Source organism: Nerophis ophidion, linkage group LG19, assembly GCF_033978795.1.
Source record: "Nerophis ophidion isolate RoL-2023_Sa linkage group LG19, RoL_Noph_v1.0, whole genome shotgun sequence".
Classification (NCBI taxonomy): Eukaryota; Metazoa; Chordata; class Actinopteri; order Syngnathiformes; family Syngnathidae; genus Nerophis; species Nerophis ophidion.
The window spans coordinates 5,884,173-5,901,758 of record NC_084629.1 but is presented as its reverse complement, the minus strand read 5'-3'; the positions used below and the strand labels follow the sequence as shown (position 1 = coordinate 5,901,758).

The window sequence follows — 17,586 nt, the reverse complement described above, 5'->3', positions numbered from 1 at the left end:
TCCGTGAGAGCCATATATTATTTTTTAACACCGAATACAACTAAATGCATGCAATTTTAATTAATAACAACACTTTTAGAGTACAATAAGTTCCTTATTATTTTTAATAACAATTTTTATTCTGAAGCTAACCATCCATCAATCATCTTCCGCTTATCCGAGGTCGGGTCGCGGGGGCGACAGCCTAAGCAGGGAAACCCAGACTTCCCTCTCCCCAGCCACTTCATCTAGCTCTTCCCGGGGGATCCCGAGGCGTTCCCAGTCCAGCCGGGAGACATAGTCTTCCCAACGTGTCCTGGGTCTTCCCCGTGGCCTCCTACCAGTTGGACGTGCCCTAAACACATCCCTAGGGAGGCGTTCAGGTGGCATCCTGACCAGATGCCCGAACCACCTCATCTGGCTCCTCTCGATGTGGAGGAGCAGCGGCTTTACGTTGAGCTCCTCCCGGATGGCAGAGCTTCTCACCCTATCTCTAAGGGAGAGCCCCGCCACACGGCGGAGGAAACTCATTTCGGCCGCTTGTACCCGTGATCTTATCCTTTCGGTCATGACCCAAGGCTCATGACCATAGGTGAGGATGGGAACGTAGATCGACCGGTAAATTGAGAGCTTTGCCTTCCGGCTCAGCTCCTTCTTCACCACAACGGATCGGTACAACGTCCGCATTACTGAAGACGCCTCTCTGAGCTGCAACCTTATCGTGGTAGAGGAGTTTGCGTGTCCCAATGATCCTAGGAGCTATGTTGTCCGCCCTGGTAGGGTCTCCCAAGGCAAACAGGTTCTAGGTGAAGGATCAGACAAAGAGCAGCTCGAAGACCTTTATGAAGAAGAAAAATCATGGACCCAGATTTCCCTTGCCCGGACGCGGGTCACCGGGGCCCCCCTCTGGAGCCAGGCCCGGAGGTGGGGCACGATGGCGAGCGCCTGGTGGCCGGGCCTGTTCCCATGGGGCCCGGCCGGGCACAGCCCGAAGAGGCAACATGGGTCACCCCTCCAATGGGCTCACCACCCATAGCAGGGGCCATAGAGGTCGGGTGCATTGTGAGCTGGGCGACAGCCGAAGGCAGGGCACTTGGCGAAGCTAACTAATAAATAAAATACTTATTGCCAATAATGCAACGGATGGATGGATTAAAATGCATGAGAATGTTTTACATTTTGAACGTTATTTTTAACACTGTGATTACCAGGGGAATTATTCATTACTTATTGTGTTAAGCAATGTCAGCTAAGATTTATCTGATAACCAGATGCAGTCATCAAAAGAGCCACATCTGGCCCTAGAGCCACAGGTTCTGTACCCCTGCTCTAGCTACAAGTAGCGAGTAAGATGTTTTGGTCGGATCTTACGGGGTTCGCTGACATTTACTAAAGCAACTTTTGACGGAGGTGTTTGTATTTTATATGTTTGCTTGCAACTTAAAGGATATCAATTAGCCGTAAGACAACTCTTATCTCAAAATAGTCTTAACTTAAATTTAACCAGGACACACTCCAGTTTACCCAATTTTTGACAAGTGGTTTGGTAAAAAAAAAATGGATGGAGTTATAATTATGGCGTTAGTGTTTAGTTTTAAAGAAGCTAATATATGTTTCGATAAATACTTCCTACATGTCATGAAAGTTTATAAACAAATACAGTTCAAGAGTCAGTCCCTCCAGGATTTTGCTGGCTTTTTTTTTATTATTGTTTCAGCCTAAAATGCCTGAATTAGCTTTTTTTTTTAATAACATTAAATCACCTTGTGATTTTATGAATTTTGTTATCAATATTTTAAGTGTTCATTGTAGCATTAACCCAGTGGTTCTCAAATGGGGGTACGCATACCCCTGGGGGTACTTGAAAGTATGCCAAGGGGTACGTGTGATTTTTTTTTTATATTCTTAAAGTAGCAACAATTCAAAAATCCTTTATAAATATATTTATTGAATAATACTTAAACAAAATATGAATGTAAGTTCATAAACTGAAAAGAAATGCAACAATGCAATATTCAGTGTTGACAGCTAGATTTTTGTGGACATGTTCCATAAATATTGATGTTAAAGATTTCTTTGTTTGTGAAGAAATGTTTAGAATTAAGTTCATGAATTCAGATGGATCTCTATCACAATCCCCAAAGAGGGCACTTTAAAGGCCTACTGAAATGAGATTCTTATTTAAACGGGGATAGCAGGTCCATTCTATGTGTCATACTTGATCATTTCGCAATATTGCCATATATTTTGCTGAAAGGATTTAGTAGAAGAGAACATCGACGATAAAGTTCGTACCTGGTCGCTAATAAAAAAGCCTTGCCTGTACCGGAAGTAGCAGACGATGTGCGCGTGACGTCACGGGTTGTGGAGCTCCTCACATCCTCACATTGTTTACAATCATGGCCACCAGCAGCTAGAGCAATTCGGACCGAGAAAGCGACAATTTTCACATTAATTTGAGTGAGGATGAAAGATTTGTGGATGAGGAAATTTAGAGTGAAGGACTAGAAAAAAAAAAGGTGATTGCAGTGGGAGCGATTCAGATGTTATTAGGCACATTTACTAGGATAATTATGGAAAATCTCTTATTTGCCTATTGTGTAGCTAGCGTTTTAGTCGGAGGGGTGTGGCCACGGGTGTGTTGACTCCAGAGTCTCTGAGGGAAGTCACGCAGCTGCAGCAGGACGGAAGCTCCGCTGATGTCTCCGGTAAGAGGCGACTTATTATCACAATTTTCTCACCGAAAACTGCCGGTTGACATGTAGTCGGGATCCATATTCGCTTGACTGCTCTGATCCATAGTAAAGCTTCATCTTCGGGAATTTTTAACAAGGAAACATCGGCTGTGTTTTTGTGGCTAAAGGCTAAAAGCTTCCCAACTCCATCTTTCTACGTTGACTTCTCCATTATTAATTGAACAAGTTGCAAAAGATTCAGCAACAGATGTCCAGATGTGTAATTATGCGATTAAAGCAGACTACTTATAGCTTGGATCGGGTTGGAAAATATTGTCCGCTACAACCCGAGACGTCAAACGCACGCGTCATCATTCCGCGACGTTTTCAACACGACACTTGGCGGGAAATTTAAAATTCCAATTTAGTAAACTAAAAAGGCTGTATTGGCATGTGTTGCAATGTTAATATTTCATCATTGATGTATAAACTATCAGACTGCGTGGTCGATAGTAGTGGGTTTCAGTAGGCCTTTAAGTTGATTACTTTTATGTGTAGAAATATTTATTTATAATTGAAACATTTGTCTATTCTTCAACAAGTTTTTAGTTATATTTATCTTTTTTCCCAAATAGTTTATGAAAGACCACTACAAATGAGCAATATTTTGCACTGTTATACAATTTAATAAATCAGAAACTGATGACATAGTGCTGTATTTTACTTCTTTATCTCTTTTTTTCAACCAAAAATGCTTTGCTCTGATTAGGGGGTACTTGAATTAAAAAAATATTCACAGGGGGTACATCACTGAAAAAAGGTTGAGAACCACTGCATTACCCTAAAAAGCATAGGATTTCAACATAAAATAGGAAACAAATACTGTATTGATGTTTTCTTCATTTTATACCAGACTTAAAAGTAGACACCCAAGGGCAGTGAAAGCACATACTTAGCAGAGCCGTCAATAGAGAGATTATGCACAACTTGGTTTTAAAGTACGTTACAAACACACCGTACAACCCTAAGAGAGACTATGGACAACTCTGTTCCAGAGTTGGTCCCAAACATGGCGCTGTCGTCCCGTTAGGGCAGGGGTAGGGAACCTATGGCTCTAGAGCCAGATGTGGCTCTTTTGATGACTGCATTTGGCTCTCAGATAAATCTTAGCTGACCTTGCTTAACACGATAATTATGAATAATTCCGCTGGAATTCACAGTGCTAAAAATAATGTTTAAAATATAAAACCTTCTCATGCATTTAAATCCATCCATCCGTTTCATACCGCACCTGTTCAAGAAGTCGCATTAATGGTAAGAAGTATTTTATGACATGATGAGGGGTCGTTCTCCCAGGAAGGCAGACGGACTACTCGGGACATGGCATTTAGGTAAAAACATGACTTAATTTAAACTAAAAAAATATATAAACAAAAATCGCTCAAAGCGGAGGAATAACTTGGGCTAAGGAAGAAAGCTAACGCATAAACAAGACTATGAACATAAATCAAACAAAACTTTTTTGGCATGGCATGAAGCCCGAAATTATGGCAAGGCATGAAACAAGTCAGCACAGGGCGACTGACTGGCAAAGACAAGCTTAAATACTGCCTCTGATTAGTGCTCGGGAAGCAGGTGAGCGGGGATTTTGTCCACCAGAGACAGGTGGACAAAATGAGTAACCAAGGAAACCAGACAAAGGAGTGGAAAAAAACAGGAACTTAAAGAGTCCAAAAGACAAACAGCACATGGCCAAACAAAAACATGATCAACAGACATGACATTTGATTTATTATTGGTTAGCTTCAGAATAACAATGTTATTAAAAAGAATTAGAGACTTATTATACTCAAAAAATGTTGGTCTTACTTAAAAATGCACGCATTTAGTTGTATTCAGTGTTAAAAAATATGATATGGGTCTCACGGAAATACTTTTTGAAATATTTGGCTTTCATGGCTCTCTCAGCCAAAAAGGTTCCCGACCCCTGCGTTTGGGGCTTTTGACCAATTATTTTCTGGCCATACTATCTGATTGGTCAAAAGCCCCTCAAGTGACTACAAAGCGCCATGTTTGGGAGGGTTGTACGGTATACCGGTATCAGTATAGTACCGCGATACTAATGAATAATATTCAGTACTATACCGGCTCTGAAAGCAAATCAGTAATCCTCGCCTCCATGGCGACAAATAAAGTAAGTTTCTTACAAGTGTCCTCCTTATAGTTCGAGGAATAGCTAAACATGTTTCACTACACACCAAAGCTTACCGGCGTCAAAATGTAAACAAACGCTATTGGTGGATCTACACTTAACATCCACTGTAATGATACCAAGTACAGTAGCGTATCGAGTCGATACTACTATAATTAAAATGATATATTTTGGCATTACAACATCTTTTTCAGTTTTTTTTTAATTTACATTATGTTTATACACTCAGGAAATACATCCCTGGACACATGAGGACTTTGAATATGACCAAGTATGATCTTGTAAGTACTTGGTATCGGATTCATACCAATTTGTGGTATTATCCAAAACTAATGTAAAGTATCAAACAACAGAAGAATAAGTGATTGTTACATTTTAACAGAAGTGTAGATAGAATGTGTTGAAAGAAAAAGTAAGCAGATATCAACAGTAAATGAACAAGTAGATTAATAATTCATTTTCGACCAATTGTCCTTAGTAATTTTGACAAAATAATAGAATGGAAAATGACAATACATGTCACTTCATTAAAAAAAAAAAAAGGGTGGAGTGCCATCTCCGGGTTGGGGAGGAGACCCTGCCCCAAGTGGAGGAGTTCAAGTACCTAGGAGTCTTGTTCACGAGTGAGGGAAGAGTGGATCGTGAGATCGACAGGCGGATCGGTGCGGCGTCTTCAGTAATGCGGACGTTGTATCGATCCGTTGTGGTGAAGAAGGAGCTGAGCCGGAAGGCAAAGTTCTCAATTTACCGGTCGATCTACGTTCCCATCCTCACCTATGGTCATGAGCTCTGGGTCATGACCGAAAGGATAAGATCACGGGTACAAGCGGCCGAAATGAGTTTCCTCCGCCGGGTGGCGGGGCTCTCCCTTAGAGATAGGGTGAGAAGCTCTGCCATCCGGGAGGAACTCAAAGTAAAGCCGCTGCTCCTTCACATCGAGAGGAGCCAGATGAGGTGGTTCGGGCATCTGGTCAGGATGCCACCCGAACGCCTCCCTAGGGAGGTGTTTAGGGCACGTCCAGCCGGTAGGAGGCCACGGGGAAGACCCAGGACACGTTGGGAAGACTATGTCTCCCGGCTGGCCTGGGAACGCCTCGGGATCCCCCGGGAAGAGCTAGACGAAGTGGCTGGAGAGAGGGAAGTCTGGGCTTCCCTGCTTAGGCTGGTGCCCCCGCGACCCAACCTCGGATAAGCGGAAGATGATGGATGGATGTCACTGCATATGTCAGCCGCTAAATTAGGAGCCTATTTTTGCTTACTTACTACTAGAAGACAAGTTGTCTTGTATGTTCACTATTTTATTTAAGGACAAAATTAAAAATATATATTTTTTGTTGAAATAAAGCCAATAATGCCAATTTTTTGTTGTGCCCTTTATTTAGAAAAGTACTAAAAAGTACCGAAAACCGGTACTGGTACCAAAATATTGGTATCGGGACAACACTAGTCTTTCTATATACGGCTCAGAAACTCAAAGATTATTGGCAAATTAGTGTACTGTTTTTCATTATCTATGACTAATACTAGTCATAATTAACTATAATTACAGAAGAACACCACCAAAGGTTTTTCTGATTTAACGCTGTCTGCTGTCGTCCACAAGTTGTAGACATTCTCCGTGTATGTTTTATGCTTAAAAAGTGCTTGTTCATCTTAAACATTCATTTATGTTCATCAGATTTAAGTGCTTTTGTGAACTGTTGAGAGCAATGTATAGCGTCAATTTTTGTTGGTATACGAGAGACGATGAGCGGTTACCATCACACTTTAACATCTCGGTCATATAAGCGCTGCCTCATTGCTAGGTCAAGTGAAGTGAAGTGAATTATATTTATATAGCGCTTTTTCTCTAGTGACTCAAAGCACTTTACATAGTGAAACCCAATATCTAAGTTACATTCAAACCAGTGTGGGTGGCACTGGGAGCAGGTGGGTAAAGTGTCTTGCCCAAGGACACAACGGCAGTGACTAGGTTGGCAGAAGCAGGAATCGAACCTGCAACCCTCAAGTTGCTGGCATGGCCACTCTACCAACCGAGCTAAACCGCATTGCAAATGAAAGTATGTTCTTGATTGCAACGCAGATTGGCCAAAATGTGCAGACAAATTGCGAGCATCAATGAAAGTTTCAAGGTCGCGCCTAATTTGTGGCGGTTTGTTAAATTTGCTTGAATTGGCCCGATTGTGAAAAAGGTGGAGTGCCAGCTCCGGGTTTGGGAGATCTTGCCCTAAGTGGAGGAGTTCAGGTACTTCGGAGTCTTGTTCACGAGTGAGGGAAGAGTGGATCGAGAAATCGACATGCGGATCGGTGCGGCGTATTCTGTAATACGGACGCTGTATCGATCTGTTGTGGTGAAGAAGGAGCTGAGCCGGAAGGCAAAACTCTCAATTTACCGGTCGATCTACATTCCCATCCTCACCTATGGTCATGAGCTTTGGGTCATGAGCGAAAGGATAAGATCACGGGTACAAGCGAAAGGATAAGATCACGGGTACAAGCGGCCGAAATGAGTTTTCTCCGCCGGGTGGCGGGGCTCTCCCTTAGAGATAGGGTGAGAGGCTCTGCCATCCGGGAGGAGCTCAAAGTAAAACCTCTGCTCCACCACATCGAGAAGAGCCGGATGAGGTGGCTCGGGCATCTAAATTATGGGTGTCAAACTCTGGCCCGCGGGCCAAATATGGCCTCCCGTTTAATTTCATTTGGCCCTTGAGGCAATATCAAATTAACATTAGAGCTGGCCTGCCGGTAACACCACATTCACCGCTAATACTCATACTTGCCAACCCTCCCGATTTTCCCGGGAGACTCCCGAAGTTTAGTGCCCTTCCCGAAAATCTCCCTGGGCAACCATTCTCCCGATTTCCACCCGGACAACAATATTGGGAGCGTGCCTTTAGCGTCCTCTACAACATGCCGTCACGTCCTCTTTTCCTCCATATAAACAGCGTGCTGGCCAAGTCACATAATATATGCGGCTTTTACACACACATACTTGGTCAACAGCCATACAGGTCACATTGAGGGTGGCCGTATAAACAACTTTTACATTGTTACAAATATGCGCCACACTGTGAACCCACAGCAAACAAAAATGACAAAACACATTTCGGGAGAACACCCACACCGTAACACAACATAAACACAACAGAAAAAATACCCAGGACCCCTTGCAGAACTAACTCTAGCGGAACGCTACAATATACACCCCCCGCTACCACCAAACTCCACCCACCTCATTTTGTTTTTATTTTCGAATTTATAATCCTGTGGAAAAAGTTAATGTTGATATTTACCTCAGAAAGCTGCAAATAGAAAGGAGGCAATCATTTTTAAAATTAAATTTTATTCAATATACCGCTGATGTTTTTTTGTCTGTTTTTTGAAAGTTGATTTTGCACTACTACGTTATATAAGCTCTGCCTGTTGCATGAGAGGAAGCCCGAGTACTCGGATGGAACCCACGCAGTCACGGGAGAACATGCAAACTCCACACAGAAATATCCCAAACCCGGGATTGAACCCAGGATTACTCAGGACCTTTGTATTGTGAGGCAGATGCACTAACCCCTGTCCCACCATGCTGCCCCTATTTAAGCCTTGCTTGTTCAATATTCATTGCAAAAACTTGTTTGGGTCCCTATTAAAAGGTTAATTTGTTCAACCTTGGCCCGCGGCTTTGTTCAGTTTTAAATTTTGGCCCACTCTGTATTTGAGTGTGACACCCCTGATCTAAATGATAAATGGGTTGTACTCGTATAGCGCTTTTCTACCTTCAAGGTACTCAAAGCGCTTTGCCACTATTTCCACATTCACCCATTCACACACTGATGGCGGGGGCTGCCATGCAAGGCTCTAACCACGACCCATCAGGAGCAAGGGTGAAGTATCTTGCTCAAGGACACAATGGACCTGATGTGGTTGGTAGTAGGTGGGGATTTAACCAGGAACCCTCAGGTTGCTGGCACGGCCACTTTCCCAACCGCGCCACGCTGCCCCTGATTTAATTAACCATTCGCAGTTTCACTATCAAACTCCTTTGCACTTGCACTTGCATGGCTTAATCTTTGAGACAAGCATATACTACTGGCAGGATGAACCAAGTAGACCCACTGGCATGTTTATCTGGTCCGGATACCACCCAAACGCCTCCCTGCCACGTCCAACTGGTAGGAGGCCACGGGGTAGACCCAGGACACATTGGGAAGACTATGTCTCCCGGCTGGCCTGGGGACACCTCGGGATCCCCCGGGAGGAGCTGGACGAAGTGGCTAGGGGAGAGGGAAGTCTGCTTAGGCTGCTTCCCTTGGACTCGACCTCGGATAAGCGGAAGAAGATGGATGGATGGATGGATGGCCCGACTGCAACATTGCAAAATCCTGGAGGGACTGAAGAGTCTCTGTCTTACCATTGTAACTCATCCCCAAGTCTGTCCGATGCGTCCTCGGGAAGAATCTTGTACATGTCATCTTCACTTAGCCTCCTCTTGTGGCCGACTCTGAACAAGGGATTCAACCAACTACAAAACCAATTCACAAAGTCAGTACATGAATTTAAAAAACAATCACATTCATGCACAAAACAATGTGTGGCAACCTGAAACAATAATAAACAGAATTGTAAGTGAATTCAAGTAAATGATCAAAATACATAGATATTACGTTATTATAATTGTGCCTGATATTTCATATGCATTTATATATAAAACCACATGTGTGCCGTCATGGCAAGCAAGGCCTTCTCTGCTGGCCTAACATAACCAGAAATCGTGATCAAAGAGACAAAAGTGATTTTTAATTTACTTTCCCTAAATATCTAAAAGTATTCATATTCTGTTCATGTCATATTATGCTCCTTCCAGTGCTGTTGTTTTTAGATTAGAGTTTGTATCCAATCAGAATGAATCTAGCGTATGTTGCCATGCTGTACAAAATCTGCTCGGGGCTTTCAGAATCAACAATGCAGGTGTCCGTGCACTGTAAGCGATCGGGGACATACAGTTGATAGATAATTGCCATAGCCAATAAGATCGCGAGTTGTTGTCAGTAAGGCCTTCTAGCTGGCCCAAGACAGATCAAATACAAATTGTGATGTTATGAGCTAGGTAACATAAGAACTCAGCATGCCACAGTAGTGAAGAGCACCGTTTCGGTTAAATGTACACATTCCAGCAGCTGGATATTTTTGATGAACACGCTGCGGAGTAAACTTTAAGAACTCAGCCAACACGCCTCATCAATCAATCAATCAATGTTTACTTATATAGCCCTAAATCACTAGTGTCTCAAAGGGCTGCACAAACCACTACGACATCCTCGGTAGGCCCACATAAGGGCAAGGAAAACTCACACCCAGTGGGACATCGGTGACAATAATGACCCAGTGGGACGTCGGTGACAATGATGACTATGAGAACATGATACTGTGAAAGATCAATCCATAATGGATCCAACACAGTCGCGAGAGTCCAGTCTTTTATGATTAGACAAGACAACACATGTATTTACAAGATCATTTTCAAGAAGGATATTTAAAGAGAAACTACATCTTGTGAGTCGATGTCGGCCAACCCGAAGCTAGTTCAGCTGTCCCGGCGATGAAATGTGAGATCAGTAGGGGTGTAACGGTACGTGTATTTGTATTGAAACGTTTCGGTACGGGGGTTTCGGTTCGGCTCGGAGGTCTACCGAACGAGCTTCCACACGGACATATTAGGTAGCGTGCCGCAGGTTGTGTAAACAATGCAGAGCGAAGCACTACACACGGCAGGCTAGCAGCGACCTGGCTAGGACAACATGCAAAAGCCAGAGCTGGAAGACCCTACTGCCTCGTTAACATCTCCCGTTTGGGAACACTTTGGCTGCGCGGTGCGATACAACAATGGAGGACAGAGGTTTGTTCAGCAGCAGTAGGGTACGCTTCTGCCAACACGTCAAACATGCTAACTCCTTTGAAGCGGCACCACCACATTCAAGCGGCCTCTCCTTGGCGAGTCAGGCAGGGCTGAAGCAATAACAAATATTTTTATAGCAGCAGATTTAAGACCATCTATCCATCCATTTTCTACCGCTTGTCCCGTTCGGGTTGGCAGGAGGTTGCTGTATTGCATTAAAAACTAGATTTTGACCCACTTCTATGGTGGAAGAACAATAAGCCCATATATCAACTTACTGTCAAGTTAGCCAGGCTGGGGGTGTTTGCATTCAGTGGTCAATTGTACGGAATGTGTACTGTACTGTGCAGTCTACTAATAAAAGTCTCAATCAATCAAAAAAAAAACACTTTATATGGAGAAAGGATTTGTTAACAAACCATTCTGAGCCTTATCTCCTTTAGTTTTTGTTTTATATATGTTGACCATATTAACCTTGGCAATGGACCCTGTGTGTATATGTATGTTATGCCGCCGTTTACAAATTTGGGAAATAAATAACCCAAAAATTTATATTTTGTTGTTTTCTTACTGTACCGAAAATAAACCGAACCGTGACCTCTAAACCGAGATACGTACCGAACCGAAATTTTTGTGTACCGTTACACCCCTAGAGTTCAGATATTTAATTTTTTTATTTTTTCACCTTCAATATGTTTTGGTGATTTCGATTTTGACGGTAACACATAAGATATGTTTTAATTGCTGATGCGGGTTTATTGATTTTTAAATGCGCCTGTTTTGTACATTGGCCAGTAGTGCGTAAATGTGTTTCTTCATAGTATTTCTCCAGCAATGGTCATGCGGTGACATCAGTGATGGTATTTTGAGATGTGATCATTGAAGACATCACTGATGTTGGATGTCTATCTAGTAAGCGCTTTATAGGCAGAATAGAATGACTCACAGGCTCGTTTGTAAGCAAACTTTTACTCACTTATTTATTAGTAGAACACCTATGCTTTTGTCTTACATAAGGATTATGAATGATAAGCACCATTAAAAAATAGTGTCCATTAATTAGTCCAATGAGCCGGCTAATGCGGAAATAGGTACAGTAAGTGTGGCTACTTGAACGTTTTATTCTCAGATAAATAATAACTGAACATTAAACATGTGCTTTTGTCCTAAAGAGGTGTAAACGGTACTTATGTGGCTACCAGCCATCACACACAGGTGTGTGTGTGTGTGTGTGTGTGTGTGTGTGTGTGTGTGTGTGTGTGTGTGTGTGTGTGTGTGTGTGTATTGCTCCCCAAGGAAAAGTAGCTTCTATATGAGGAGGTGTGAACAAGTTAGGACATAAATCATGGTCCAAATACGGAAAACCATTGCATCTAATAGGGAATGTCTCATTTGCACCCCTGGTGGTGAAATCTATCAAAATTAGGGTGGACCCAAAAAGGATGGATTTTTCAAATTGACAGTCGGTTTTCAAATTGCTCCCGCTCTGGTCAACATATGAAATAACAAGTGTGTGTAAGAAATTGAAATGCTCCCCCTCTGGCCAAAGTTAATTGAAAAAATATGTATATTGAGGCATACTGTAATAACTTTAAGTAAATAATGAAGATTAAAAAGCAATTACAAACCAACCCCCCCCCCTCCAAAAATTAACTAAAAGCAGTCTTTTTCTCACGTGTCGACTTTTTTCTTATAAAATTTGGAAACATTTTTCATATTCTTTCTGTTTCTGTATATTGCAATATTTTCTCGTAAAATTATTACTTTTTTATGGAAAATTATTACCTTTTAATGCAAAATGGTGACGTTTGTCATATAAAATTCCGACTTATCACAATATTGCCAATTTTTGTGTTGTTCTTGTAAAATAGTGACATTTTTGGAGTAAATATTATGACACTTGTCATAATTTTCCCAAGTAAAATTACGATTATTATTATAATATTGGCAACATTTTAAAGTTTTCTTATAAAATTTTGACTTTTGTCGAGAAAAATTACGACTCTTTTCATAAAATTAGCAAAATGATAAGCTTTTCTTGTAAAATTGCGAATGTTGAGTAAAATTTTGACTTGTATCATAATATTGCATAAATGTTCAGTTTTTCTTGTGGAATTTTGACTCGCGTTTTAGTTTTTCATGTGAAATGGTGACCTTTTTCTTGTGAAATTCCAACTCATTTTTCAAAACAAGTTTTTTTATATTTGCATAGTATGTATATATTATCAATATTGTAAATACAAATCTTTATATATCTAGATAGGGTGGTCCTAAAGAGGTAAGCATTATTCGGAGGTCTCCAGAAGGTAACAAATTCAAAAATGCGTGTTTGTGTGTGTGTGTGTGTGTGTGTGTGCGTGTGTGTGTGTGTGTGTGTGTGTGTGTGTGTATTTTTGTATTGCTCCCCAAGGAAAAGTAGCTTCCATATGAGGAGGTGTGAACAAGTTAGGACATAAATCATAGTCCCAATACGGAAAACCATTGCATCTAATAGGGAATGTCTCATTTGCACCCCTGGTGGTGAAATCTATCAAAATTAGGGTGGACCCTAAAAGGATGGATTTTTCAAATTGACTGTCGGTTTTAAAAGTGCTCCCGCTCTGGTCAACATATGAAATAACAAGTGTGTGTAAGAAATTGAAATGCTCCCCTTCTGGCCAAAATTAATTTAAAAAATATGTATATTGAGGCATACTGTAATAATTTTAAGTAAATAATGAAGATTAAAAAGCAATTACAAAAAAAAATTCCCCAAAAATAAATGAACTAAAAGCAGTCTTTTTCTCACAATGTGTCGACTTTTTTCTTATAAAATCGGGAACAATTTGTCATATTCTTTCTGTTTCTGTAATATTGCAATATTTTCTCGTAAAATTATTACTTTTTTTATGTAAAATTATGACTTTTTAATGCAAAATGGTGACATTTGTCATAGAAAATTCTGGCTTTTGTCACAATACTGCCAATGTTCTTGTTCTTGTGAAATAGTGACATTTTTGGAGAAAAATAATGATTTTTTTTATTATTTTACCAAGTAAAATTCCGATTATTATTGTAATATTGCCAACATTTTCAAATTTTCTTGTAAAATTGTGACTTTTGTCAAGTAAAATTACGACTCTTTTCATAAAATTATCAAAATGTTAGGCTTTTCTTGTAAACTTGTGACTGTTATTGAGTAAAATTCCAACTTGTAAAATTTTCTTGTAAACTTTTGACTTGGGTTGCATAAAATGACGACTTTTATAGTAGTACTGCCAAAATTCTACGTTTTTCGTGTGAAATGGCGACCTTTTTCTTGTGAAATTCCAACTTATTTTTTACAAGCTTTTTTATATTTGCATAATATGTATATATTATTAATGTTGTAAATACAAACTTTTATATATCTAGAAAGGCTGGTCCTACAGAGGTCGGCATTTTTGGGAAGTCTCAAGAAAGTAACAAATTCAAGAATATGTGTGTGTGTATTCTTGTATTGCTCCCCAAGGAAAAGTAGCTTCTATATGAGAAGCGGTGAACATGTTAGGACATAAATCATAGTCCCAATACGGAAAACCATTGCATCTAATAGGGAATGTCTCATTTGCACCCCTGGTGGTGAAATCCATCAAAATTAGTGTGGACCCAAAAAGGATGGATTTTTCAAATTGACTGTCTGTTTTAAAAGTGCACCCTCTCTGGTCAACATATGAAATAACAAGTGTGTGTAAGAAATTTAAATGTGCCCCCTTTGGCAAAAATTAGTTTTTAAAAAATGTGAATATAGAGGCATACTATAATAAGTTAAAAGTAAATAACAAAGATTAAAGGGGAACATTATCACAATTTCAAAAGGGTTAAAAACAATAAAAATCAGTTCCCAGTGGCTTGTTTAATCCTTCAAAGTTTTTTTCAAAATTTTACATCTCCCAGAATATCCCTAAAAAAAGCTTTAAAGTGCTTGATTTTCGCTATTTGCGATGCCACTATCCATTTCCCTGTGACGCCATACAGTGCTGCCAATACAAACAAACAATGGCAAATACCACAGCAAGATATAGCGACATTAGCTCGGATTCAGACTCGGATTTCAGCGGCTTAAGCGATTCAACAGATTACGCATGTATTGAAACAGATGGTTGGAGTATGGAGGCAGATAGCAAAAACGAAATTGAAGAAGAAACTGAAGCTATTGAGCGAATAGCTATTGATGCTATTCGGCCATGGCATTGGTGTAGTACCTAATGAAGTGGCCCATAGCATGGCTGCCTTATTAGCATCGCCGGTAAAATGTGCGGACCAAACGATCAGGACTTTCGCAAAGCAACTTAAATCCGTCGATTGGTAAGCGTTTTTTTCACATTAAATGTGGGTATCTAGTTTCAAATATACATACAGCTAGCGTAAATAGCATGTTAGCATCGATTAGCATAGCATGTTAGCATCGATTAGCTGGCAGTCATGCTGCGACCAAATATGTCTGATTAGCACATAAGTCAACAACATTGTTGACTTTATCGTTGCAAATGCATCTGCAGGTTATCCATACATCTCTGTGCCATGTCTGTCTTAGCATCGCCGGTAAAATGTGCAGACACTCCGGCACATTCAATGGGGGTCTGGCGGCAGATTTCTTGCCAGTGGCGCAACTTGAATCCCTCCCTGTTAGTGTTGTTCCACCCTCCGACAACACACCGACGAGGCATGATGTCTCCAAGGTTCTAAAAAATAGTCGAAAAAACGGAAAATAACAGAGCTGAGACCCGGTGTTTGTAATGTGAAAATGAAAATGGCGGGTGTGTTACCTCGGTGACGTCACGTTCTGACGTCATCGCTACAAGACCGATAAACAGAAAGGCGTTTAATTCGCTAAAATTCACCCATTTAGAGTTCGGAAATCGGTTAAAAAAATACATGGTCTTTTTTCTGCAACATCAAGGTATATATTGACGCTTACATAGGTCTGGTGATAATGTTCCCCTTTTTTTACTCAGAGCAGTCTTTTTCTCACAATGTGTCAACTATTTTCTTATACAATTGGGAACAATTTGTCATATTCTTTCTGTTTATCAACTTTTTTCTTATAAAATTGGGAACAATTTGTCACATTCTTTCTGTTTCTGTAATAACTGCAATATTTTCTCGTAAAATTATGACTTTTTTATGAAAAATTATGACTTTTTAATGCAAAATGGTGCGATTCGTCATAGAAAATTCTGACTTTTGTCACAATATTGCCAATGTTCTTGTTGTTCTTGTAAAATTGTGACATTTTTGGAGTAAAACTATGACGTTTGTCATGATTTTTCCAAGTAAAATTCCGATTATTATTATTATAACGTTGCCCAAATTTTAAAGTTTTCTTTCAAAATTGTGACGTTTGTCGAGTAAAATTACGAGTCTTTTCATAAAATTATCAAAATGTTAAGCTTTTCTTGTAAAATTGCGCATTTTGTTGAGTAAAATTCCGGCTTTTATCATAATATTGCACAAATGTTCAGTTTTTCTTGTGGCATTTTGACTTGCGTTTTTAGTTTTTCATGTGAAGTTCCAACTCATTTTTCCAAACAAGCTTTTTTATATTTGCACAGTATGAATATATTATCAATATTGTAAATACAAATCTTTATATATCTAGAAAGGGTGGTCTCCAGAAGGTCAGAAATACAAGAATGTGTGTGTGTGTCAAACACTGCTGTTTCTTACCAGAAAAAAATCCTGGAAAGAAGATTAGCTTTGACCGACGGATTATCCCTGGCGTCTCTCCGCCGGGTTTCCATGTTGCTGCGAGGCAACACGGATACTTTCTCTGCTGCCAAGCTACGAGAAAGTAAGAAAAAACTGAGTAATTGGCGAGTTTATATCAAAATTACATCTATTAGGAGCAGTTAACGTTGCTCGAAAGCAGCCGGTTCGGCAGCCAAGCGACGTGTGCAGGGGGCGGGTATGTGCACAGTAGCCACGCCCATGGTCTGCTGTGATTGCCTGGCAGAGGTGTCAATCAACAAAAGGGCTACTTAACTCAGGCGGGAAGTCCACCACCGCCGCCGCCGCCGTCGTCGCAGAAACCGGAAGTACACCGAAATTGTAAAACATACCAAATGTTGCAGATATAAACAGTGAGCCAGGTGGAGTAGGACATGAATATTTGTTTAAATCAGACGTGGGTACTCGCACGACACAGGTGACGCGTGCGGTGAAGTGTGGCGTCATCTGCTGGTCATTGAGAGAACGGCAGGCAGAAAACGTGCCGTGACGCCGAAATAACGGTGACGTCATAGATAAATGACATGTTTGAAAGTAAACGCTTTATTTGGGATGAATGGCGAGATGATTGGCATATTTTTTTCAAATACTTAGGAGATAATTGTTTTATATTTATAAATATGTTTTTTTGTTTAAACCAGGGGTGTCCAAAGTGCGGCCCGCGGGTAATTTCTTAACAGATTCTAAAAATACCATAAAAAAAAAAATGAAAAAGCGGTATAAAAGAGTAAACTTGGTGAAATGTGACAAGAAAATGTTGCAATGTTTACTCTAATAACACAAAGCTGCCATGCAGGCTGTTATTGAAAATAATAATAATCAAAGTCAATGTCACATTAAATATTCCACTTTGAGATATTTTTTGGGGAGAAAATGTTGCATAGTTTGTGTTTGCCATATAAAAAACAAACTTGTTTTTTTTCTAAAGAAGGGCCTTATAAGAACAGAATAAAAACATAAACAACAATAGAAGTTATAATTGACAGATGGATCTGAAGTTGATCTCAAGACGATTGTGTTTAAAGTAAACAGTAAAAAAAAAAAAAAGTTGTTTTATTTTTAATGAGTAGGACCCTTTTGGA

General features: G+C 40.3%; 1 protein-coding gene across 4 annotated transcripts in view; it reads right to left on the bottom strand.

Annotated features, from left to right (window-relative positions):
- The window catches only part of LOC133537908 (ATP-binding cassette sub-family C member 4-like), a 222,480-nt gene extending 205,780 nt beyond the window's left edge, over window positions 1–16,700 (bottom strand). For 2 of the 4 annotated variants that reach the window (XM_061879058.1, XM_061879057.1), the window contains exons 1-2: window positions 16,445–16,694; window positions 9,272–9,382 (exon numbers count right to left, since the gene is read on the bottom strand). In XM_061879058.1, coding sequence (XP_061735042.1) covers window positions 9,272–9,382; window positions 16,445–16,518 — 185 coding nt within the window. In that variant the 5' untranslated portion in view covers window positions 16,519–16,694. Of the gene's footprint in view, window positions 1–9,271; window positions 9,383–16,444 lie in introns of all 4 variants that reach the window. The other 2 variants (XR_009802889.1, XM_061879056.1) reach the window with 2 other exon arrangements.
- Between the last annotated feature and the right edge of the window lie 886 nt (window positions 16,701–17,586).